The following is a 26330-nucleotide window of genomic DNA, read 5'->3' as shown; positions in this document are numbered from 1 at the left end:
TTCTTTCTTTTTTTTTTTTTTTTTATTTATTTAAAAGGAAAAGTTACTCAGAGGCAGAGGCAGAGAGAGAGAAAAAGGTCTTCTATCCACTGGTTCACCCACCAATGACAATGGCAGGAGTTGCACTGATCCAAAGCCAGGAGTCAGGAGCCTCCTCCGGGTCTCCCACACTGGTACAGGGGTCCAAGGACCTGGGCCATCCTCCACTAATTTCCCACGCCACAGCAGAGGGCTGGATTGGAAGTAGAGTAGCTGGTTTTGGCCGGTGCCACAGCTCAATAGGCTAATCCTCCGCCTGCGGCGCCCGCACACCAGGTTCTAGTCCAGGTCGGGGCGCCAGATTCTGTCCCGGTTGCCCCTCTTCCAGACCAGCTCTCTGCTGTGGCCAGGGAGTGCAGTGGAGGATGGCCCAGGTGCTTGGGCCCTGCACCCCATGGGAGACCAGGGGAAGCACCTGGCTCCTGCCTTCGGATCAGCGTGGTGCGCCAGCCACGGCAGCCATTGGAGGATGAACCAACGGCAAAGGAAGACCTTTCTCTCTGTCTCTCTCTCTCTCACTTTGCCTGTCAAAAAAAAAAAAAAAAAAAAAAAAAAAAAAAAAAAAAAAGGAAGTGGAGTAGCTGGGACTTGAATTGGCGCCCATATGGGATGATGGCATCGCAGACAGCGGCCCTATCCTATGCCACAGCGTCAGCCTTATGACAATTCTTCAATCCTCCCTTCTCCAACCCTTAGCAACCATCATTCTATTTTTGGTCTCTAAATTCGATTGTTCTAGCTATCTCATATAAATGGAGTGATATAATATCTGTCTTCTTCTTTTAAATATTTATTCATTCATTCATTCATTTGAAAGGCAGCATTACAGAAAGAGAGGAAGAAACAGAAAGACATTGTCTTTCTGGTGATTCATTTCCCAGATGATCACAACTGCCAAAGCTGGGGCAGGCTGAAGCCATGAGCCAAGAATTCCATCCTGGTCTCCCATAGTGTGGTAGGGGCCCATGCACTTAGGCCATCATCTGTTGCCTTCTTAAGCACATTAGCAGAAAGCTGGATCTGAAGCTGAATGACCAAGACTTGAACTGGCACTCTAATACAGGATGCTAACATCTCAAGTGGCAGCTTTACCCAGCTGTGTCACAATGTCAAGTCACTATCTTTGATTTCACTTAACATAATGTTCTCAAGGTTCATCCATATTGTAGTATATATTGAGATTTTCTCCTTGTTTAAGTCTGAACAATATTTCGTTGCTAGTATATTTAACACTTTGCTTATTCATTCATCCATCATTGCACACTTGGGCTGCTTTTCTGTTGGCTACTATAAATAACAATGCTATGCATATGGGTATAAAAGTATAGTCTCGAGATCCTGTCTTTTGGACCCTTGTTGTAGCACAAAAGGTTAAGCCACAGCTTGTGATGCTGGCAGGTTCTAGTCCTGGCTGCTCTGCTACTGATCCAGATTCCTGCTAATGTGCCTGAGAAAGCAGCAAAAGATGGCCCAAGCACTATGTCCACACCATCCATGTGAGTAACTAGATGGAGTTCCTGGTTCCTGGTTTAGCCCTGGCCCAACTCTGGCTGTTATGGGCAATTGGGGAGTGAGCCAGCAGACAGAAGATCTTTCTCTCTTGGTCTTTTTTTTTTTTTTTTTTTTTTTTTTTGACAGGCAGAGTTATACTGTGAGAGAGAGACAGGGAGAAAGGTCTTCCTTCCATTGGTTCACTCCCCAAATGACCACCACGGCCAGTGCTGCACCGATCTGAAGCCAAGAGCCAGGTGCTTCCTCTTGGTCTCCCATGTGGGTGCAGGGGCCCAAGAACTCCACTGCCTTCCCGGGCCACAGCAGAGAGCTGGACTGGAAGAGGAGCAACCTGGACTAGAACCCAGCGCCCACATGGGATGCTGGCACCGCAGGTGGAGGATTAATCAAGTGAGCCATGGCATTGGCCCCTGGTCTCTCAAATAAATTGTAAAAAATCCTGGGGTCAGCACGTGGCAGAGTAAACTAAGTTGCCTCCTACAATGCTGGTATCACATAGTAGAGCACTGGTTTGAGTCCTGGCTGCTTGGCATCTGATTCAGCTTCCTGCTAATGCTAATGTAACAGAAGATGTTGGAAGCACTTGGGCCCCTACCACCATGTGAGAGACCTAGATGGAGCTCCGGGCACCTGGTTTTGATCTGGTCTAGCCCCAGCTGTTATGGCCATTTGGAGAGTGAACCAGTGGACAGGAGCTCTGCCCCTGACTACCCCATCACTCTGTCTTTTAAATACATAAATAAGGGACCGGCACTATGGCGCAGCGGGTTAAAGCCCTAGCCTCAAGTGCCGGCATCCCACATGGGAGCCAGTTCTAGTCCTGGCTGCTCCTCTTCCGATCCAGCTCTCTGCTATGGCCTGGGATAGCAGCAGAAGATGGCCCAAGTCCTTGGGTCCCTGCACCCATGTGGGAGATCCGGAAGAAGCTCCTAGCTCCTGGCTTCAGATCAGCTCAGCTCCGGCCATTGCGGCGATCTGGGGAGTGAACCAGTGGATGGAAGACCTCTCTCTCTGTCTCTACCTCTCTCTGTAACTCTTTCAAATAAATAAAATAAATCTTAAATAAAAAATATCCTGTTTTCAATTCTTTTGGGTATATACCCAAAAACAGAATTATTGGGTTATATGGTAGTTATGTTTTTGATTTTTTGAGGAGCTACCATACTGCTGTCTGTAGTGGTTGCATTATTTTATATTCCCACTAACATCGCACAAGGGTTCTAATTCTTGTCATTTTTGCTTCTTGGATAGCCATCCTAATGCATATAAGGTGATAGCTCACTAGTTTTGATTTCTATTTCCCTAATGATCAATGGCATTGAGTACGTTTTCATTATAATACACTTTTTATTTACTTTCCCCACTTTCCTCTTTAACAAGAGATAGTATTTCCACTCAATAGATACCAAACACAAAAAACAAGTGTCAGTGAAACAAAATCTACAGAGAATTTTGCTGTGTTAACTGCAAGTCTGGTTACAGACTTGGCAGACATTTGCCTTTCTTGCCATTCTCACACATATATCCCAAAGTTCAGAAATGCTTATTTAGTCCCAAAACAAGATGTAAGCTGTTGAATCTATAAGTACTTATATATGATATCCCCTGTCTAGATAGAAAGCCCCTCATTCTTTTTCCCCCCATAATTTTTTTTTAAAATTTATTTATTTATTTGAAAGGCAGAGGTACAGAGAGGCAGAGGCAGAGAGAGAGAAAGGTCTTCCATCTACTGGTTCACTTCCCAATTGGCTGCAATGACCGGAGCTGCACTGATCCGAAGCCAGGAGCTTCTTCTGGGTCTCCCACACTGGTGTAGAGACCCAAGGAGTTGGGCCATCTTCTACTGCTTTCCCAGGCCGTAGCAGAGAGCCGGATAGGAAGTGGAACAGCCGAGACTCAAACCAGAGCCCATATGGGTTGCCGGCGCAGCAGACTGGGGATTTAACCAACTGCACCACAGCGCTATAGTGCTGGCCCCGTGCCCCCATAATTTTATTAAAGTTTTTTTTGTGTAATATATTAAAAAGTAGAAAAAATTTATAGTGAATGTTCATATACTCATCATCATATACAATTAGCATTTAATATCTATGTTATTTGAAAGGTAGAGTGACTGAGAATGAGCGAGAGACAGAGATAAAGAGATCTTCCATTCCCTAGTTCACTCTCCAAATCACTGCAACAGCAAGGGCTGGGCTAGGCTGAAGCCAGGAACTTGGAACTCTGTCCAGGTCTCGTATTGGTGTGGCAAGAGCTTAAGTACTTGGGTCAGCTTCTGCTGTTTTCCTGGTGTATAAGCAGGAAACTGAATAGGAAGCAGAACAGTTGGGACTCAAACTGGCAGATATGGACACTGGCGTAGCAGGCAGCAATTTAACCCACTGCACTACCATGCCAGCTCCACAATTAATATTTAACCATACCAGGGCCTGTGCTATGGCTCAGTGGGTTATAGCTGCATCCTTCAGCACCAGCATACCATATGAATGCCAGTTCAAATCCCAGCTGCTCCACTTCTACTCCAGCTCCCTGCTAATGCGCCTGAGAAAGCAGTGGAAGATGGTCAAAGTGCTTGGGCCCCTGCATCCACATGGGAGGCTGAGAAGAAGCTCTTGGCTTCTGGCTTTGGCCTGGCCCAGTCTTGCTCATTATAGCCATTTGGGAAATGAATCAGCAGATGTAGGATCTCTCTCTCTCTCTCTGTAAGTCTGAATTTCAAACAAATAAATAAATCTTTTAAAAATTTAATCATACTAGCTTTATCATAAATCTATAAGCCTCTTTATTTGGTTAATTCCTATTTATAGCAATGTAGTCTTGACCTTAATGTGACAAAGAAAATAGCACTGCCATGGTAAACAGACTAACAGTGACTAATTTATTCCTTAGTGAAAAAAAAAGGAAATCTGAAATTTGTGTGTATATTGGAATGAGCACTAAACTAGAAATTAGAAGTTTGTGTAGAACTACTTTTGTGGGCTTAGACAAAACATTTAACATCTTTGGACCTCACAGATCTCATGGATAAGAAGAAGGAACTAAATTGAAGATTACTAATGAAGTCTTATTGATTTTAAAGCTCTACATGTATATAAATCTATAATTTATCCACTCAACATTCAATCATTTAGAAACAAAAAATATATACACATATCAAATCCAATGCTGGGTGACAGAAAAATGGTGGCAAAGTAAAGTTCCTATTCTACTGAAGATTAGATTAACAGCAAGACAGATATTAACACAAAAATTCACATATTTTCACATATATATAAAACTCAAAATGTGAAAGGTGCTATGAAGGATAACAACAACAACAAAAAATACTAATTTAGTCTTAGTGTCAGGGAAGATTTCTTTGAAGAAATACATTTATGTTGAGACTTCAAGGATTAGTTAGAAGTTAGCCAGAAAAAGTTGGGTAAGTGGTCAGTACTGTGGTGCAGTAGGTAAAGCCACTGCCTGTGGTGCCTGCATGCCATACAGGTGCTGGTTTGAGTCCCAGCAAGGCAGAACATGTGCAGGGGCCCTCATGCAGGAAAACATCTGATACATTTGAGACATAGGAAGACTGGAGAAGACAGAGTACAAACCTGGAATGAAATGGTCTTCAAAGCTATATGCATTTTGTCAAACTTTTGTACTGAAAGCTAACTTTGTACCAGATAGAATAAATTTTAAAGATTTTTATTTATTTATTTGACAGGTAGAGTTACAGACAGTGATAGGAAGAGACAAACATATCCTTCTGTTGGTTCACCCCCCAAATGGCCGCTACGGCTGGAGCTATACCGATCTGAAGCCAGGAGCCAGGTGTTTCTTCTTGGTCTCCCATGCAGGTGCAGGCGCCCAAGCCCTTGGGCCATCCTCCACTGCCTTCCTGGGCCAGCAGAGAGCTGGACTGAAAGAGGAGCAACCAGTACTAGAACCGGCGCCCATATGGGATTCTGGCACGGCAGGTGGAGGATTAGCCAAGTGAGCCACGGCACCAGCCCCAGAATAAATTTTAAAAAATGATAAATTTCCTGCCCTCAGGGAGTTCTCCATTTAGAATGATTAGAAGGGGGCCAGCGCCATGGCTCACTAGGCTAATCCTCCACCTTGCGGCACCAGCACACCGGGTTCTAGTCCCGGTCGGGGCACCGGATTCTGTCCTGGTTGCCCCTCTTCCAGGCCAGCTCTCTGCTGTGGCCAGGGAGTGCAGTGGAGGATGGCCCAAGTACTTGGGCCCTGCACCCCACGGGAGACCAGGAGAAGCACCTGGCTCCTGCCATCGGATCAGCACAGTGCGCCGGCCACAGCACGCCAGCTGCGGCGGCCATTGGAGGGTGAACCAATGGCAAAGGAAGACCTTTCTCTCTGTCTCTCTCACTGTCCACTCTGCCTGTCAAAAATAAATAAATAAATAAATAAATAAATAAATAAATGAAATAAAAGAGGAATTTTAAGATTTATTACTTGAAAAACAGAGTTACAGACAGACAGACAGAGAGAGGGAGAAAGAGATCTTCCATCTACTGGTTCACTCCCTAAATGGCCACAACAGCCAGAATGGCCAAACAGAAGCCAGGAGCCTTGGACTCCATCTGGGTTTCCCATGTGGGTACAGGGACCCAACTACTTGGGCCGTCTTCCACTGCCTTCCCAAGCATATTAGCAAGGAGCCGGATTGGAAGTAGAGCAGCCAGGACTTGAACTGGTACTCTGATATGGGATGCCACTGTCTCATGGGGCTTAACTTGCTGTGCCACAATACCAGCCCCAGATAAATAGGAATTAAGCAAGTACACAGGGCTACAGATTATGATAAAGTATGATAAAATGTTAATTGTAGAATCCACATGATAAATATAATAGTAAAATTTTAATAAAATGTGGAGAAAAAAAGAATGAGGGTTTAGCATCTGGATAGAGGGACTAACATATATACATACTTACAGACTCAACAGTTCATGTCTCATTTGGGGATTAAGCAACATCAAATGTTGGGGTACATGTGTGAGATTGGTGAGAAAGAAGGTTGGTAAAGTAAATTGGTGTTAAAATTCATAAATGCCAGCATATTTAAGTGTTTGGGATTGAACCTGAAAGCTATGGCATGTTTACTTTTATATATTCAATTGAGAATCATTTACGATACCCTCTCTTTATTTAGCTAATAAAGTTCTTAACTATTAAAATACAGTGCTCACTTCGGCAGCACATATACTAAAATTGGAACTATTAAAATATCACAAAAAATAGTAACCAAAAAGCATTTGCTTTAGAAGCTTACCTGCACTGTTTCATTCCCACCTCTGAGGTCTTGAAGAGGACTCCTTGGGGGTTTTAAAATCTAGAGATAAGTAAAATAGGTTATTCAAGAAAATCTGGCATATCTATTAATAATCAGTTTATTTCAAGTTACACCACAGGTAGAAAGCTAAAATTTCCATAAAAGTCTCTGAAACTCAAATTCATCCTGCTCAGTGTTACCTCACAGGGCAGATTTAAATATCAAGCAGCAGGCAGTTGACCTAGAGGTTAAGACTCCACTGGGGGCACCTATTCCTGTCCCGACTGCCCCACTTCCCATCTACCTTCCTGCTAATGGTCTGGGAAAAGCAGCAGAGGATGGCTCAAGTGCTTGGGCCACTGCCACCATGAGGCAGAAGCTCCTGGCTCTTGGCTTTGGCCTGGCCCAGTGCTGGCTGTTGCAGCCATCTGGCAAGTGAACCAACAGATGGAAAATCTCTTTTTTCTCTGTTTTTCCCTGTCTCTCTATAACTGACTTTAAAATAAATAAATCTTAAAAAAAAAAAAGACTCCGCTGAGGATACCCACATCTCATATGAGATACCTGGGTTCTAGTCCTGGTTCCACTCCCAATTTCAGCTTCCTGCTAACACACACTTCCTGCTAACACTGGCAGGCAGCAGGGGATGGCTCATATAGTTGGGTTCCTGCCACCCACATAGGAGACCACCTAGATTGATTTCCTGGCTCCTAGCTTTGTTCTGTTCCAGCCCTGGCTGTTGCAGGCATTTAGGAAGCATATCAGTGGATGGGACCTCTCTCTGTCTCTAGCCATTGCAGGCATTTGGGGAGTGAAACAGATAGGAGCTTTCTGTTTGTTCATTTCTCTGTGTGTGTGTCTCTCTCTCTGCTGCCGGCATTGGGGGAATGAACCAGCAGATGGGAGTGCTCTGCCTCATAAATCTTTTAAAATTAAGATAAAAATTGACACTTATCCCCTTCTCCCTGCTCACCCTCCTCAATTATTGTGCCCATTCTTTTTAAAAACAATATTTATTAATTTGAAAGATAATGTAGTAGAGAGAGGGAAAGACGTGATCTTTCATTCACTGGGTCACTCTCAAAATGGTTGCAACAGTTTAGGCTGAACCAGACCAAAGGCAGGAGCCAGGGACTTCCTGCTGGTCTCCCACATTTGTGGAAGGAGCCCGAGCACTTGGGTCATCCTCTGCTGCCTTCCCAGGTACATTAGCAGAGAGATAAAGCAGAAGTGCGGCAGATAGGACATAAACCAGCACTCATACTTGGAATGCCAGTATTGCATACAGTGTCACAACACTGGCCTCTTTTTTTTTTGTAAGATTTATTTATTTAAGGGCCAGCGCTGTGGCTCAGTGGCTTAACACCCTGGCCTGAAGTGCTCGCATCCCATATGGGTGGTGGTTCGAGTCCCAGCTGCTCCTCTTCTGATCCAGCTCTCTGCTATGGCCTGGGAAAGCAGTAGAAGATGGCCCAAATCCTTGGGTCCCTGCACCCGCGTGGGAGACCCGGAAGAGGTTCCTGGCTCCTGGCTTCGGATCAGCGCAGTTCCGGCCGTTGCGGTCAATTGGGGAGTGAACCAGTGGATGGAAGACCTCGCTCTCTCTCTGCCTCTCCTTTGTCTGTGTAACTCTGACTTTCAAATAAATAAATAAATATTTAAAAAATTTATTTATTTATTTGAAAGTCAAAGCTACAGAAATGGAAAGACGAAAGAGAGAGACACCTTCCATCTACTGGTTCATTCTCCAGATGGCTGCAATAGCCAGAGCTGGGCTAGGCCAAGGCCTGGAGCGAGGGTTCATACACATCTCCTATACGGATGGCAGGGGCCCAAACACTCAGGTCATCTTCCGCTGCTTTGCCCAGTCCATTAACAGAGAGCTGGATTGGAAGTGGAACAGCCAGGGCATGAACCAGTCCCCCAAATGAAATGTTGGCATTGCAGGCAGAGGCTTTACCAGTAAGCCACAACATTGAGCCCCCCGCCCCCCAATTTGTTTTTGTTTTTGTTTTTTTTTTATCTTGAAGAAACAAATACTAATCTTCAAATAGAATGTGAACCTGGAAGTAGGGACAGTTAGATGTACCACAATAATCACAGGGAGAGGGACTTTCTGTCAATGGGAATCACCCAGAGGAAACAGACAGCAGAAAAAGAGAAAGGAAATTCTAGTACTGGTGACAGTGCTGGAACCTTAGGTCAGTGTGCCGAAAGCCACCCCTATCTTTGGATTTTTCAGTTTCATAACCAAATACATTTTGTCCTTCAGTCAGTTTAGGTTGCATTTTTGTGTCTTGCAAAAGCTTTGGATACCAGGTTGAAAATATTTTTAAAATAGCTTTATTTACTTATTTTTAAAGACGCATTTATTTGAAAAGCAGAGTGACAGAGATCTCTTCAATCTGCTAGTTCATCCTAAAATGTCTACAATAGCCAAGGTTGTTCTAAGATAAAGCCAGGAGCCAGGAATTCCATCCAGGACTCCTATATGAGAGGCAAGAATTCAAGTACTTGGGTCATCATCCACTGCCTCCCAAGCTCATTAGTAGGAAGCTGGATCAGAAGCATGGGTAGCTGGGACTCAAATCAGGTATGTGGATACAAGATGCAGGCATCCCAAGCAGGAGCTTAACTCATGGTGCCACAATACCGTCCCCCAAATAGCTTTATTGAAATATAATTTATATAAGCATAAAAAAACCCACATTTTATAAAAAGAATTTTAGTAATTTGTTGGGACTGTGTAACCAAGTTAAATATTTACCCAAGAGCAACAGGAAGTCAGTTGGAATGGAAAGATAAAACCACAGGCAAAATTACTATGGTAGGGCCAGCCTCCACCTGCAATGCTGGCATCACAAATCAGAGCATCTAGCCACTGGGACCATTTGGGGAGTTAAAGATGTCTTTGTCTCAGTCTCTCTCCCTCTGTCTCTGTCACTCCCTTTTGAAAAAATAAAATAAAATACATCTTTAAAAAAGAATTTCTGTAGTATATAGTTATCATTTAATAAAAGGTAACAATTATTAACAAGTGTTTCTTACTGAGGAATGCCGTCTTCTAACAGGTCTCTCTGTATTGTCACTGAGAGGGAAAAAAAATGTATACAAAGGTAAAAGACTGAATTTCCAAAAGTCATCATCATAGCACTCTTAAATTGGCCATTGCTTTCACTTAGCAGTGTAGCTAGCAAAATTTATATTATAGTACAAAACATGTTATAGTACAAAATTTTAAATTAAATATTTAAAAACAGTGTTTTTAAATATATATATTATCCAACACTATTTTTTGACCAACAGTACACTAATTTATCATATTTACAAAAGTACAATTATAAGGTAAATTAAAAATAAATCAAGAGACTCTAACTCTAGTCTTATTACTGTGTGATTTTAGACTAGGTTTTGAAAATTCAAAGTCTACAAAGTACAAGCAGATAATTTGTTAGGTTTAAGAAAAATAATTAGTGTTAGGACTAGAATGATCTGGAGAATTCCTCCCTGGTCCACAGGCCATAGTAATTATTCTGCCTTAGTTAGGTGTTCCAAGCATGAAGATGAGTGCCATGTTAACACCCTTGATTTTTCAAGAGAAGTTGAAAATTCAACTTTCTGTTAAATCTTGAGATTTTGAAATTTTGGCAATAAATCAAAAAACAAAAAGTATATAGGCAAAAATAATGGTAGTAGTGTTTGTAGGCTGCAAACAGGTTAGCAATTTGTGATAGAAACTTCAGACAAATAATTTCATTTCTCTGAGCCTCAATCTTTTCACACTTAAGCTGAAGAAGTAGAAGGTGGTGTAGTTTCTGAAGTTCTTCTCAGTTATGACTTTAGATGAGTTTATATAAAGATATGGTAAGAAGTACTACCACTTTGAAACATTTACTTCTTTTCCTTGGAACACAATTGGAAAAGAATTCAGAAGTTATCGACTGGTCTTACTAGATATAAAAACATCTTTCTCTATAACAATTGAAGCTACACTGAATGAACTTACTTTTCTTCATTTGCCTCTGAAGTCACTCCATCCATTTCTGAAGAAAACCTTTTTCTGTAACAAATACATAATATCAGAAAAAGTGAGAAAGGAGGAAGAGAAATTATGAGCTAAGGAAAAATCAAGAGCACAATTGTGACTTTAGGCTTACTTTCTGAGGAAAGACCAAAAAGGAAGGAAAAAAACAACATCATGAGTTCTAAAACATAAAATAATTTTTTTTTTTTTTTTGACAGGCAGAGTGGACAGTGAGAGAGAGAGACAGAGAGAAAGGTCTTCCTTTTGCTGTTGGTTCACCCTCCAATGGCCGCCGCGGCCGGCCAGCGCACCGCGCTGATCCGATGGCAGGAGCCAGGTACTTATCCTGGTCTCCCATGGGGTGCAGGGCCCAAGCACTTGGGCCATCCTCCACTGCACTCCCTGGCCACAGCAGAGAGCTGGCCTGGAAGAGAGGCAACCGGGACAGAATCCGGCACCCTGACCGGGACTAGAACCTGCTGTGCCGGCGCCGCAAGGCGGAGGATTAGCCTAGTGAGCCGCGGCGCCGGCCCATAAAATAATTTAAGGAGTTAAAAGCACTTTATTATAATTACTACTCCTGGAAAATCCTCAATATTCATGATAAAATCAGTGATTGACTCTGATGGAGAGATTCAAATCAAAATTTAGCCAATTTACAATAGTTTATGGGCTATATAATAATTTAATCCCCAAGTGGAAGTCAATCAGATATCTAAAATGTAAATTTGCATCATATACATTTTTGTTAGGAAAATAAGTACTCAGCCAAAAAAAAACCAAATAAATATAATGTTTTAGGAGTGGGTGTTTGGCCCAGTGCTTAAGTTGCTGCTTGGAACACTTGCATCCTATGTTCAAAGGCCTGGTTTGAGTTCTGGCTCTTCTACTTCCAACCCAGCTTTCTCCTTATGGACATCCTGGAAAGCAGAAGGTGATGGCTAAGATACATGGATTCTTGTCACTGACATGGATCTCCCACTCTCTACAACTCTGCCTTTCCAATAAATTAATAAATGTTTAAAAAAAATAAAGATTTTACAGAGTTACAGACAGAGAAGGAGAGACAGAGAGAGGTCTTCCACCGACTGGTTCACTCCCCAGATGGTTGCAGTGGCTGAAGCTGAGCAGATACAAAGCCAGCAGCTTCTTCTGGTCTCTCATGTGGGTGCAGGGGCTCAAGCACTCGGGCCATCTTCTACCGTTTTCCCAGGCCATAAGCAGGGAGCTAGATTGGAAGTGGAGCAGCCGGGACTCAAACAGGAGCCCATTTGGGATGCAGGCATTATAGGCAGTAGTTTAACCAGTAGCTGTATTAGCATTTTCAAAACACTAAATTAAAACCATATACAAAAACTATTAGAATCAATGCTGTGACTTTTAGCAATAAGAAAATAGGTATCTACCCTAATCAAGGGAAAAATAAAAATTCTTCACAATGAACCTGAACTTCAAACTGTGATAAATGGCAGTTTATTTTTACTATCACTGAAGTCAATTAGCTGTCAATGTATACACAATAATGAGCACCATCTAGGATTTGATTGCTGATCTTGTACTTTTGTCCATGCTTATTCATTCTTCTGGTTCTACTTACCTTCTGCTCACAAATAACACCTCATACCTACTTAAAACATTGTGCCTTTTTATAAATATTTTAATAAATGACTGGTTACATGGTTTGTTGTTATTATGATTTATTTGAAAGACAGGGTGACAGAGAGATCTTCCATCTGCGGGTTAACTCACCAAATGCCCACAACATTGTAGGGCAGAGCAAGGCCAATTGGCAGTGGTTTAACCTTTTTTTTTTTTTTTAACATTTTTAACTTTTACAAAGAGAGACCATGTGAGGGCAAGACACAGAGAGAGAGACCTTCCATCCATTGGTTCACTCCCCAAATGATCAAAAACCACAGGAGAAGGGCTGGCACTGTGGCACAGCAGGTTAAAGCCCTGGCCTGCAGTGCCGGCATCCCATATGGAAGCCAATTCTAGTCCTGGCTGCTCCTCCTCCAATCCAACTCTCTGCTATGGTCTGGGAAAGCAGTAGAAGATGGCCCAAGTCCTTGGGCCCCTGCACCCACGTGGGAGACCCAGAAGAAGCTCCTGGCTTTGGATCAGCGCAGCTCCAGTCGTTGCAGCAAACTGGGGAGTGAACCATTGGATGGAAGACCTCTCTCTCTCTCTGCCTCTCCTCTCTCTGCGTAACTCTGACTTTCAAATAAATAAATATATTTTTTAAAGAAAGTACATCTTCTGATTCACCTGTAGATTTAACCCAATGGGAACACATGGGAGGGAAATGGGAAATCTAATTCTCATGCTGTTAGCAGATGGAAGACGTCTCTCTCTGTCTCTATCTCTGTAACTTTGTCTGGACCAAGGTGGAACTCCAACCAGGTCTCCCATGTGGGTGGCAGTGGCCTAAATACCAGGCCCATCTTCCATTGCTTTCCCAGGCACTTTAGCTAGAAGCCAGATTGGAAGTGGAGCAGAGCAGCCAGGACTCCCAACCGCTGCTCATATGGAATGCTGGCATCCCAGATGGTGGCTAAATCCAGTATACATAAGCAGCTCCTTGCATTCCAATTTCCTCTTTCCGAAAGCAACAATTTTTACTTTCACTGATTATTTTTGTATTTACCACACTAACTTTTTGAATTTTCTAGCTTTAGGAATTAAACTGTCTCCCCAGAGTGGGAGATGAAAATTAGGCTTCTTTTCCTAAAACGACCTCCATCACACAAACAAAAAAAGCAGATAAATACAGTATAAGAAAGGAAAGATCACATGCCAATCTCCCTTCATAACTTGAAAATCCTAAATAAAATATTAGTAAAAGGAACCTGGCAATTTGTAAAAAGGATACAATATCATGGCCATGTTTGTCCTAACGCAGAAATGCAAAATTGGTTTAACATTAGAAAATGAACCTTGCAGGCTAGCACTGTGGTTCAGTAGGTAAAAGCCCTGGCCTGAAATCCGGGGATCCCATATGGCCGCAGGTTCTAGTCCTAGCTGCTCCTCTTCCAATCCAGCTCTCTGTTATGGCCTGGGAAAGCAGTAAAAGATGGCCCAAATGCTTGGGCCCCTGCACCCATGTGGGAGATCCGGAAGAAGCTCCTGGCTCCTGGCTTCAGATCAGCGCAGAACTGCCACTGCGGCCATCTCTGGAGTGAACCAGCGGACAGAAGACCTCTCTCTGGAGTGAACCAGCGGACAGAAGACCTCTCTGTCTGTCTCTGCCTCTCTTTCAAATAAATAAAATAAATCTTAAAAAAAAAAAAAAAAAAAAAAGAAAAGAAAAGAAAATGAACCTTGCAATTCATCATACTGAAACATTACAGGTGAAAAATCATATGATCATCTCAGTAGTTGAACAAGCAGCTCAACCAGGGCAAGCCTTTGGTACAGTGGCTTAAAGTAACTGCTTGAGACAACTGCATCCTATATCAAAGTCCCTGGTTCAGGTCTCAGCTACCCCATTTCTGATCTAGCTTCCTGCCAATGCACATCCTGGAAGGTAGCAATTGATGGCACAAGTGCTTGGGCCCCTGCCAGCCTTGTGAGAGACCCAGAGGGAGTTCTAGGCTCCTGGCTTCAGGTTGGCCCAGCATTAGCAGCATTTGGAGAGGTTATATAATAAACCAAAACTAAATAAATTTTAAAAATTTAAGAAAGGTTGATTAACTTTAACATCCTTTCCATCTTCTTTTAACCCAACAGAGTGCCAATCCATATGGGAGACTGATGGAATTCCAGGCTCACAGCTTCAGCCAGCTGAGCAATTTGGGAAGTGAACCAATGGACGGAAGATATCTCTCTCTCTCTCTCTCTCTCTCTCTCTCTCTCTCTCTGTCACTTTGCTTTTCAATTAAGTAAATCCTTAAAAAACAAATAAATAGGCTGGCACTATGGCTCACTTGGCTAATCCTCTGCCTGTGGCGCCAGCACTCCAGGTTCTAGTCCCAGTTGGGGCAGCAGGTACTAGTCCTGGTTGCTCCTCTTCCAGTCCAGCTCTCTGCTGTGGCCCGGGAAGGCAGTGGAGGATGGCCCAAGTGCTTGGGCCCTGCACCCCCATGGGAGACCAGGAGGAAGCACCTGGCTCCTGGCTTCAGATCGGCGCAGCGCCTGCTGTAGTGGCCATTAGGGGAGTGAACCAACGGAAGGAAGATCTCTCTGTCTCTCTCTCTCTCACTGTCTAATTCTGCCTGTCAATAAATAAATAAATAAAACCAAACAAAGTAGGAACAGAAGGTAAATTAACAGTAACTATCTAAAAAACAAATAGCAAGAGCTACCATTGTGACACAGCTGTCTACGACATGTACATCCTATATGAGTATCAGTTTGAGGCCTGGCTGCTCTGCTTTGGATCCAGTTTCCTGCTAACGTGCATGGGAAGGCAGCAGAGGACAGCCGAAGTGCTTGGGCACCCTGCCACGGATCTTGGTGACCAGCAGTAAGTTCCTGGCTCCTGCCTTCAGTCTGGCTCAGCCTGGACTGTTGTGGCATTTGGGGAGTAACCCAGTAGATGGGAACTCTTTCTGTCTTTACCCTTATCTATCATTCTGCCCTTCAAATAAATAAGTCTAAAAAAACAAAAAGCAAATTATGTATTATCAACATGATACAGATAATGAAGGGCGCAGCGTACAATCTGATTCCAAGGTTTGAGAAGTTATACAGTGTTCAACAGATATACATATCCAATTAGTAACTGTGATTACTTAAGAAAATAAATTTGTATTCTTCAATTTGTGCATTTTTTTTCAATGGCTATTAAGTTGTTAGGACATAAATACTGAATAAGCTTTTTGGCACCAACTACTTAATAAATGGAACTAGTAGGTATTTCTTCTGACCTAATGGTGTCATAGATCAAGAAATTCTGGAAATTTCTAGTCTAAATAATCCCTTGTCACTGAGCCAAATTAGCTCTTAAACTAAAAGCAGTTCTCATATTTAACAGGTTTATAAAACAAAACAAACCACAATAAAACAAGAGTATGTGACAAGGACCATGCTAGTAACCAATGCAGCCAGCGAAGCCAGTTGTATTTATTACACAAATTTGGCTCCTTTGCCTATACCACCAACATCTAAACTTAATATTTTTCACTATCCAGTGGTACAGATGCTAGACCTGTGTTAACATAGTAGTTATTTAAATTCTAATTAATTGAAACAAAATTTATAATTTAGTTCCTGGTCACAACAGCCATGTTTCAAGTGCTCAACAGTCACATGTGGCTAATGGACACTGTTGGATGAGGATATAAAACATTACCATTACCGTGGAAAGTTCTACCATCAAGACCCAGAGTGTCTTCTACTGTGTCTGATTTGGCATCAAACATATATCATTAATACTACCACCTCCAGCATTTTTACTCAGCTTACATGTGTTTCTCATCTCATAAATATGAACTGTACTACTCTGAACTCCATCTTTAATTCCCCAAATCCTACATTAACTTCTCCCTTCCATAAACCATCGCTCCAAGTTCCACTCCAAATGCCACTTCCCCAAGAAGCCTTGTTACACTAATTATTGCCCCTTCTACGGTTAGGGGCTGCTCCCAGCCCTAGTGCAAGACAAGGAGGAACCCAACACTGGGCTCAGGAACGCGACTGTTCCAATTTAACGGAAGTAAGAACCTCAATCTTAGTACCTACAGTCAGCCTCTGCTTTGGTCTTCCATCACATCCTTTATCACGCCCAAGACACTTAGCTTTAAAATCCCAATGGGCACCTGCCCCCGGCTCCTTCACAACTCCGTTATTTAAAATGAACAGCAAGAAAGGGTGCCTTAACCCTTAGTTTGAATAATGGATAGTCAGATTTTTAAAAACTAATTTGTGGCACAGCAATCTTGACTTTGGTCACGTTACACTCGCAAAACACCTAAAAGTCCGTTATGCGCTGCCAGCACTCGCATTAAAAACACTGTAGATAAAGAACTTAAACCCTACTTATTGCTGTCACTTCATTAAAGCCAAGAAAAGCTTAAGCCAGAAGCAGACACAGTCGTGGGCTGCCCCGGGGAGGGCGGCGGGGGTGAGGAAGAGTCCGCGAACCCCGCGCGGGTCGGCGCGGACGTCGGGGGAGCCGCCGAGCGGACACCAGGGCCGGCCCGAAGGCCCCCGCGGTGGGTGGGAAAGTGCTAGGAAAGTAGGAGGTGGCACAAAATGCAGGCCGAGGCGAAGAAGCGAAGCGCCCAGCGCCCGCGGTGGAGACGTCGGATCCACGCCCGACGCTCTCGGCGGCTGCCCAGCCGAAGGAGCGTCCCCACCTCCCGCCGCGGGGCCTTCAGAGCTCTCAAACAAAACCCCAAACCCAAACCCAGAACGAAAAGGTCATCCTGCTTACCCTCCGCGGCCCACCTGCTGGACTTGTTTGGGGTCCGCGCGCTCCTCAGAAAGGACGTCACCTCACAACGCCCAGACAGGCTGAGTGAGCTATTCAAATCTAACCGCCTAGCTGATGCGCATGCGCAATGCCGCTCAGCGCGTCGCTCCGCCCCTTAGACGCCGGCCCAACCCCTCTGCAAAGACTGCTTTGATCAAACTTCTTTCTTTCCCAGCCTCAGAATAGATTTTATTTTCTTCAAGTTTATCTCATCCTCTACGAAACTAAATTTTCTCTTCCTCAGTGCAGATCCCGCACATCATGGGAGCGGCCATCTTCTTTCGATTACTCGCGACAGAAAAAAACGGACCTTGGCTTCCGTACAAAATGGCGGCTTCCATAACTTTACGTCACATCCCCCTGGTGTTACTCCCTATAGCTAGCAGGAAGAGGTAGGCTTCTGGGACGAGGTGGCCGAGTGGTTAAGGCGATGGACTGCTAATCCATTGTGCTCTGCACGCGTGGGTTCGAATCCCATCCTCGTCGAAAGCGGATTTTTTTTTTTGCTTCCGATTTTTTAATTGATGAATGTAATTGTAGAGTTACAATTAATGTAGAATATTCTGTTCGTAAGTTACTAGTGATACTGTTACAGTGTCCTGTTTTAAATAGTTGAAATACGGCTTTTGGAGATTTCAGTATCTGCTATTGAAAATGGAAGGACAGAGACTTTCAGGGATTCCCGTGCTGGATTTCATTTGCCTTTATATAAACAACAGCGAATGGAATTCCACGGTTGTTACCCACGTATTTATTTATAAGTTAAATAAATTATTAATAGTCTAATAAATATGAAAACAAATAAAATAAAATACAAAGAAAAGCAATGATATGAGAAGAGATCCATCAGCCTCCGCAGCGTGCCACAGGGGCCACAGCAGAGGTCAAGGGGCCTTTCAGAGTCACCAAGGAGATAGCAATGTTTTCCTTGAACTAGGACCTGCTCTCTCTCCACAACACCTGTGCAGACGTCAGCCCTACTTCTTTCGATGGAGCAGGCTTCTGCCCTCCCCTCCTTACTTCCCACCTTGGCATTGTCTGGCTGGATCTCGTGCAGCCTTGCGTTCTGCAGCTCCCTGTTCCATTTCCCTCATACATTCTGGTCCTTTGCACCCTTCCTAAATGCTCCTGCAGCCGTCTGGATGTTCTCTAGCCCTGGCCAGGCTGGATTTAAGTTGCCCGTCAGTGCTGCCACCTCTCTAGCAACCGGAAGGACTGCATCACTTTCCCGAGTTTTGTCAGCTTCTTCCAAGGATGACTTCTTTTGGAAAATCCATAAGGTGTATCAGTGTGACCAGTCAAGGGTGGGTGGATCATTTACACAAAGGAAACTCATCAGCTGAAGACGTTTGGAAATAAAACTCACTGGAAGTATCTGAAGAAAAAGAAATTGTGAGTTGGGAGCTCATTTTTCTATTCCTCAGATCTTTGCCTGCCTTCACTTTGAGTTTCTTTTATATGAAATAACAGTAAGACTTGCTATGATAGTTCTATTTGTCTCCTATTCTATAAAAACTGTGCTTCTTTTCCCTGTTTCTAAGACAGTAAAGTAATCAACAGCATTGCCAGGTCACTTGAAAGATGAGAAAGATGGGGTGTACTTGAATCAGTGATGGGAAAAAGGCAGTGAGAGAGTTAGCGGCGCCATCTAGTGGAGCAGCTGCACAAGCCGGACTCGTACAAGACTGGTCTATAGGAAGGTCTCTACTTCGGAAATTCATCAGCAAAGTATAGCTCAAAGAAACTGTTCTCAACACCAGAATTTTCCCTTACAAGTACAATTCTGAACTATTACAAGATCCACGCACATGCACTCTTGAAAGACTACAAGAAATAATTGTTGCACAAATACGTAACCAAGATTTTCCAGCTCTCTTACTACTGGACTGACAGGAGATAGATCTTCATTCTCTAGGTCCAGCTTCAGAAAGATCCATTCTCTCTCTCTGAAAAATGAGGTTCTCTGGGAAGCAGCGTCCAGTGTTAGTGTTCAGTGGAGAATGGTCTGCAGCCGGGCAGACCACTGTGTGCTAGAGCCTTTGTAGGACATGGCTCTGAAGGAGAATGTTGTTGCTGTTGTGCCTACGATGTATTTATTAACTCTCTTAAGAAAATCCAGACCCTCGGCCCCAAGGCTTGCAAAGACTGGATTTGAGAGGCAGGCAATGATGGAAATGAGTCCAGTCTGCTCCCTACCTTCAGGAAGTGTGGTCCCACTGGGTAACCATCCCGAGGAAAACAGCTATGACCAGACCAGGAGATGTTCACAAGAATCCAAGCATTTTTTTTTTAAGTCTGCAACAGCAACCCAAAACATTTGCTCAAATCATTCCCTGAACCACATGCTATGATATGAAAACATCCACCTTGCTATAACAGCTTCTTCAAATGCTCACTGAGCTGAAAACTACATAACTTTATCATATTGAAGATCGGTAGAGCAGAAAACTGATATCCAGTTTATAGTAGCCTTGCTTAGGAATGAATGAACACCAATAGTGCAGGGGGAACAGGGACTAACACTTGATGGCATATCCTACAGTGAGGTAGCCACGGGCAGTTAGCAAACCACCAGTTACTCCAGTCCTTCTCATTGCATTAAGGTCTCAGATGCTCTCATTTTTCCACGAGAAACCTTGGGAATGGAAATAAAACCGAGCCAAACCCCGCTTCAATGGGGTGAAGCTGAGGGAGCCCTTAAGTCAATAAAGCTCCGAGACGGTGATCACCGACTCCATGCAGTTCTAAATGGAAGCGGTCATCCTCCTTCAGATTGTGAACCCACGCGGTAGTTTTTCACACTTCTCTTTGGGACAGTAAAGAAATAAAGGGTCAGTGGCTTGGAGCACTTTTGATTCTTTGAGATTCTGACTTTCTCAAACACGCGTATCTGAGAGTTTGCACTTATGTTTATTAATTCTAGATCAAAAGCACCATGCATTCTGAACTATGACAGCATACCATAGAACTATAGTGGATTATTAAAAAAGACCTAGTCACCTAAATTGCCCGCTTTCTGTTGATAGCCAATAACAGCTATGGAATTAAAATTCTGAGTAACTCTTGAGTAATACAGAAACGACATCTGAGAAAAAAATTGTTTTGTCTTTTTGGTCTAGCTATTTAAAAAATATTTATTTGAAAGCCAGAGATATATATATAGAGAGAGACTGTGCTGTGTTTTCAGGCCATTTCCCTAAACTGGGACATCTATCAATCATATCATCATTATATACAGAGTCTGGTGTATACACAGGCATACGGCTGGCACTTAAATGCCTGCTGATTGAATTTCACTGGGCATCTGATTCTTCCCAGCCTACGACACCAGAGCTCCTAAGTTGTGGCATCTCAGTGATGCCAGAGTGGCTGGCTCATGGGAGGGAGAAGGGGTTTTCTTGAACGTGAGCACATACTCAGATCCATGAGAATCCTATATCACTAGGGCTGTTTCCATGCCTCGCAGTTCAGAGCTCCTTATTGAAGCAAAGGCTTCGATAGTCAGTGTCCCTGAGCCATTGGACCCAAGAGTCAAATGTCCCCAAAGCCTTCTTTACATAACCCCTCTTCTATAATTCTTATGTCTCTACTGGGCAACTTCTAACTCACTGCTAAATGTGCCTTCCTCCAGGAAATATGTTCTGACACTTCAAGACAGAATTAGTCCTATCCCTGCTGGTTTCCTTTGTATTTTGCATATTTCATCATGTGTGCTCCCCCAGGGCAAGAGGCAGGCATTCATCTCTAAAACCCAACATTAAATAATGTTTGGGATATAGTTAGATGGTTAACAACCAGCGTGGAGCTCTAAACTGTAAACACAATTGCTTTTCCGCACTCACAGTATTACTGCTCAGTATGTGCTGTGCGGAGACTCTGGATTACCCAGAAGACACCTGAAAACAAACATCTGGTTCTCTGAGTATTCCAAACAAACAGGAATACTCAGACAAACATATAACAGGTGTACAACAGAAGGACAGAAAAAAACCTCCTGCTTAAACAGAAGTCAATGGGCTTTCCAGGCAGAATTGCAGAACAAGAAACAAGCAGTAAGAACTTCATCAATATGACAAAGCATTTATAAAAAGTCCACAGCTAATATCATATATAATGGCAAAGGGCTGAAAACTTTCCCCCTAAGATCATGGATATGACATGGTGCCCACTTTTACTATGCTATCTCAGTTCAACATTGTACTGGAAACTCTATCCAGAGCAATTAGACAAGAAAAAATGGAATAAAAGACATCTAAATGAAAAAGAAGTAAAATTATCTCTGCTTGCAAATAACATGGCAATTCCTAAGGAAACCATTAAAAAACTATTAAAGCTAATTAACGAATTCAGATAAATTACAGAATACACATTCAACACAGAAAAATTAGTCATATTTCTACACAAAAGAGATAAACAATATAAACATGAAATTAAGAAAACAATTCTAGGGGCCAGTGCTGTGGCTCAGCAGGTTAACGCCCTTGTCTGAAGCACCAGCATCCCATATGCCTGCCAGTTCCAGACCCAGCTACTCCACTTCCAATCCAGCTCTCTGCTATGGCCTGGGAAAGCAGTAGAAGATGGCCCAAGTCCTTGGGCCCCTGCACCCATGTGGGAAACCTGGAAGAAGCTCCTGGCTCCTGGCTTCGGATAGTTGTAGTTATGGCTGTTGCGGCCTTCTGGGGAGTGAACCAGTGGATGGAAGACCTCTCTCTCTGCCTCTCCTTTCCCTGTTAACTCTTTCAAATAAATAATAAAAAAATAAGTCTTTTTAAAAAAAAACAATTCTATTTAAAGTAGCACCAAAGGGCAGGTATTTGGGGACTGTGGCTAAGATACAGCTAGGGAAGCATGTGAGTGCCCTAGGGTGTCTGGATTTGAATACTGGCTCTGCTCCTGATTCCAGCTTCTGCTAATGTGCACCCTGACAGGCAGGTGAACACTCAGGTAGTCCCTGCCACTCACACAGGAGACCTAGATTGTCCTGACTCTTAACATCAGCTGTCCAGCTCAGTCCTGGCCATTGCAGGCATCTGGGTAGTAGACTTGCAAATGGGAATTCTCTGTCTCAATGTCTGCCTCTCAAATTAAAAAAAAAAAAAAAAAAAAGCGCCCCACAATGAGCTATCATCTCATGAACAATAGTATGACCACTACCAAAACCAGAAAAGTGTTGGCAAGGATGTGGAGAAACTGTGTAGTGTTGGTAGGATTGTAGGGCAGTGCAACCACCATGGAAAACAGTATGGGGGCCGGCGCTGTGGTGCAGTGGGTTAACGCCCTGGCCTGAAGTGCTGGCATCCCATATGGGTGCTGGTTTGAGACCCAGCTGCTCCACTTCTGACCCAGCTCTCTGCTATGGCCTGGGAAAGCAGTAGAAGATGACCCAAGTTCTTGGGCCTCTGCACCTGCGTGGGAGACTCCTGGCTTCATTGGCACAGCTCCGGTCCTTGCGGCCAATTGGGGGGTGAACCATTGGATGGAAGACCTCTCTCTCTCTCTCTCTCTCTCTCTCTCTCTCTCTCCCCTCTCTGTGTAACTATGACTTTCAAATACATAAATAAATCTTAAAAGAAAAAAAGAGAAAACAGTATGGAGGCTATTTGGATGTGCCTTAAAAGATTAAAAATAGAATTACTTTAAGATCCAATAATCTCGGGGCTTGTGCTGTGGCGTAGCAGGTAAAGCCACTGTCTGCAGTGCCAGCATCCCATATGGGTGCCAGTTTGAGTCCCAGCTGCTCCACTTCCAATCCAGCTCTCTGCAATGGCCTGGGAAAGCACTGGAAGATGGCCCATGTCCTTGGGCCCCTGTACCTGCATGAGAGACCCAGAGGAAGCCCCTGGCTCCTGGCTTTGGATCTGTGCAGCTCCGGCCATTGTGGCAAATTGGGGAGTGAACCAGTGGATGGAAGACCTCTCTCTCTTTGCCTCTCCTTCTTTCTCTGTGTAACTTTGACTTTCAAGTAAATAAATAAATCTTAAAGAAAAAAAAAAGAAAGAAAAGAAATACTGAGAGCATCTTCTTCTAAAAAAAAATCCAATAATCCCACCTCTGGAATTTTCTCCCATTCTGTAGGCTTTCCTTTTATTTATTTTTTTAAAAGATTTATTTAGGGGCTGACTGGTGTTGTAGGTAAGCCTGCAGTGCCTGCATCCCATATGGAAGTTGGTTTGATTCCTGGTTGCTCCTCTTCCAATCCAGCTCCCTGCTGATGTGCCTGCGAAGGCAGCAAAGAAATGGCCTGAGTGCTTGGGCCCCTGCACCCATGTGAGAGATCCAGAGGAAGCTCCTGGCTTTGGCCTGGCTCACTTCCAGCCTTTGTGGTCATTTGGGGAGTGAACCAGTGGATAACACACTCTCTCTGTAACTGTTTTTCAAATAAAATAAATCCTTTAAAAAAAGATTTATTTATTTAGAAAGAGATACAGAGATGGAGGGAGAGAGGGAGAGGAAGCTTCCATCTACTGGTTCACTCTCCGGACAGCTGCAATGGAAGTGGAGCAGCCAGGACTTGAACTGGTGTCCATATGGGATGCTAGTCCCTCTTTTCACATTATTGATAGTGTACTGGGTTCACAAAGTTTTAATTTTGGTGAAGTCCAATTTATCTATTTTTTTATTTTGTTGATTGTGCTTTCAGTGGATTCTATGAATCCACTGCCAAGTTCAAGGTCATGAAATTTGCCCCTATCTCCCCCACCCCCACTTTTTGGGGTAAGATTTATTTATTTATTTGAGAGGCAGAGCTACAGAGGGAGAGACAGAGAGAGAGGCCTTCCATCTGCTGGTTCATTTCCCAAATGGCCATAACAGCTGGAGCTGGGCCGATCTGAAGCCAGGAGCCAGGAGCTTCTTCTGGGTCTCCCACGCGGGTGCAGGGTCCCAAGCACTTGTGCCATCTTCCACTACTTTTCCAGGCCATTAGCAGGGAGCTCAATCAGAAGTGGAGCAGCAGGGACTCGGCATTCTCTAAGGGATGCCGGCACTGCAGAGGGAGATTTGACCTACTGTACACCACAGTGCCACCCCTATATTTTCTTCTAAGAATTTTATTATTTTAGTGCTTACATTTAGGTATTCAATCTATTTATAGTTGACTTTAAAAATTCTTTTTAGTTTCAGAGGCTGAGAGAAGGAGCTCTCATCTGCTGGCTTATTCTCCAAATGTCTACAATGGCCTGGATTAGGCAGGGTTGAAACCAGAAGCTGGGAACTAACTCAATTTAGGTTTCTCATGTGGGTGGCAAGGACCTTATTACTTTAGCCATCATTGCTGCCTCCCAGGGTTTGCATCAGCAGGAAGCTGGAATGAGGAGCTAGGGCCAGGAATCAAATTTAGGTACCACAATAGGGTATGTAAATGTCTTGATTAGTAGGATAAAGTCTGCCCCTTAGTTGACTGCTTATATATGACTTTAGGCTGGGGCAGAGGATGGGGATCTACCTTCATTCTTTTATTGTGGATGTTATTTTCCTAGCACCATCCACTAGTTACCAAAAGGTAATCTTTTCCCCATTGGATGGTCTTGGTAATCTTGTAAAATCGACTGGCCTTGGATTTTTGGATTTATTCTTAGACCCTGGATTCTAACACACTGATCTGTGCATCTGTCTTTATACTAGTGCCATTCTTTCTTGAATTATATTTCCCTAATGATTAACAATGTGGAGCATTTTTTCATGTGTTTATTGGCCATTTATATGTCTTCTTAGGAAAATGCTTATTTAAGTCCTTTGCCCATTTTTAAATTGGGTTATTAGTTTTTAATTCATAAGGATCTAGTATATACAACACTTAAAATATAACAAAAAGACTAACAATCCACTAATGAGATACCAGTTCATTCTTACTTAGATGGGTATAATCAAAACAAAGGAAATTAACAAATGTTGGTGAGGATGTGGAGAAATTAGAACCATTGTATATTGCTGATAGAAATATAAAATGGCTCAGTTGTCATGGAAAAGCTTGTTGGTTCCTCAAAAATTAAACATAGGGGTAGGAGTTCAAAGAAGCAACTAAGATGCTGGTTGGGATGCCTTGCTTCCCAAATCAGGGCCTGGTTCCACTTTCAATTTCTGTTTCCTGCTAATGTGCACCCTAGAGGCAGCAGATGCTGGCTTAATTCCTTGGGTCCCTGTGGGAGACTTGGATTGAGTTCTTGGCTCCTGGCTTCAGCATGGCCTAGCCCTGGCTGTTATAGACATTAAGGAAGTGAACCAGCAGATAAAAAAAAAAAAAATCTGTCTCTCTCTGCCTTTCAAATACAATGAAAATAATATTTTTTAAAAAGTTAAACACAAAATTACCAGGATGTGTACTGTGGTACGATGAGTTAAGTTGCCTCTTGGGATGCCCACATCCCACATTAGAGTGCCTAAGATTAGGTCCCACCTTGACTTCTGATCCAGCTTCCTACTGGTGTACCTGGGAAAGCCGTGGAAGATGGCCCAAGTATTTGGGTTCTTGCCACCCATATGGGAGACTTGGATGGAATTCCTGGCTCCTGGCTTCAGCCTGGCCTAGCCCTGGCTGTTGTGGGCATCTGGGGAGTGAACCAGCAGATGGAAGATCTCTGTCACTCTGCTTTTCAAACAAATGAATAAAGATTTATGGTTTTATTTATTTGAAAGGCAGAGTGACAGAGAGAGAAGGAGACAGATATCTTCCATCCACTGGTTAACCTCCCCTCAGATGGCCACAAAAACTGGTGCTGGGCCAGGCCAAAGCCAGGGAACCAGGAGCTTTTTCTGGGTCTCCCATATGGTAGGGGCCCAGGGATTTGGGCCATCTTCCACTGCTTTCCCAGATTCATTATCAGGGAGCTGGATTGGAAGTGGAGCAGCCAGGTCTCGAACTGGCACCTACATGGGATGCTGGCACCATAGGCAGAGGCTTAACCTGCTAAGCCATAACACTGGCCCCATGAATAAATAAATCTTAAAATAAACAAACATAGAAATTACCATATGACTCAGCAATTTCACACCAAGGTACATATTCAAATAACTGAAAACATATCCCAACAAAACACTTGTATACACACATTTATAGCAGTGCT

General features: G+C 43.4%; 1 protein-coding gene and 1 non-coding gene across 7 annotated transcripts in view; one reads left to right on the top strand and one right to left on the bottom strand.

Annotated features, from left to right (window-relative positions):
• KNL1 (kinetochore scaffold 1) overlaps positions 1–17601 on the bottom strand; it is a 76903-nt gene extending 59302 nt beyond the window's left edge. For 3 of the 6 annotated variants that reach the window (XM_008269188.4, XM_008269189.4, XM_070053997.1), the window contains exons 1-4: positions 17227–17601; positions 10833–10886; positions 9875–9914; positions 6827–6886 (exon numbers count right to left, since the gene is read on the bottom strand). In XM_008269188.4, the coding sequence (XP_008267410.1) occupies positions 6827–6886; positions 9875–9914; positions 10833–10867 (135 nt within the window). In that variant the 5' untranslated portion in view covers positions 10868–10886; positions 17227–17601. The remainder of the gene's footprint in view (positions 1–6826; positions 6887–9874; positions 9915–10832; positions 10887–17226) is intronic. The other 3 variants (XM_051822502.2, XM_070053998.1, XM_070053999.1) reach the window with 3 other exon arrangements.
• A 68-nt stretch (positions 17602–17669) lies between these two features.
• TRNAS-GCU (transfer RNA serine (anticodon GCU)) lies at positions 17670–17751 on the top strand. The gene has a single exon. It is a non-coding gene; the product is annotated as a tRNA-Ser (tRNA).
• Positions 17752–26330: the final 8579 nt, after the last annotated feature.

The sequence above is a fragment of the Oryctolagus cuniculus genome, chromosome 12 (genome assembly GCF_964237555.1).
Source record: "Oryctolagus cuniculus chromosome 12, mOryCun1.1, whole genome shotgun sequence".
Taxonomy (NCBI): domain Eukaryota; kingdom Metazoa; phylum Chordata; class Mammalia; order Lagomorpha; family Leporidae; genus Oryctolagus; species Oryctolagus cuniculus.
The sequence above is the reverse complement of the archived record's forward strand: the minus strand, read 5'-3'. Positions and strand labels throughout refer to the sequence as shown.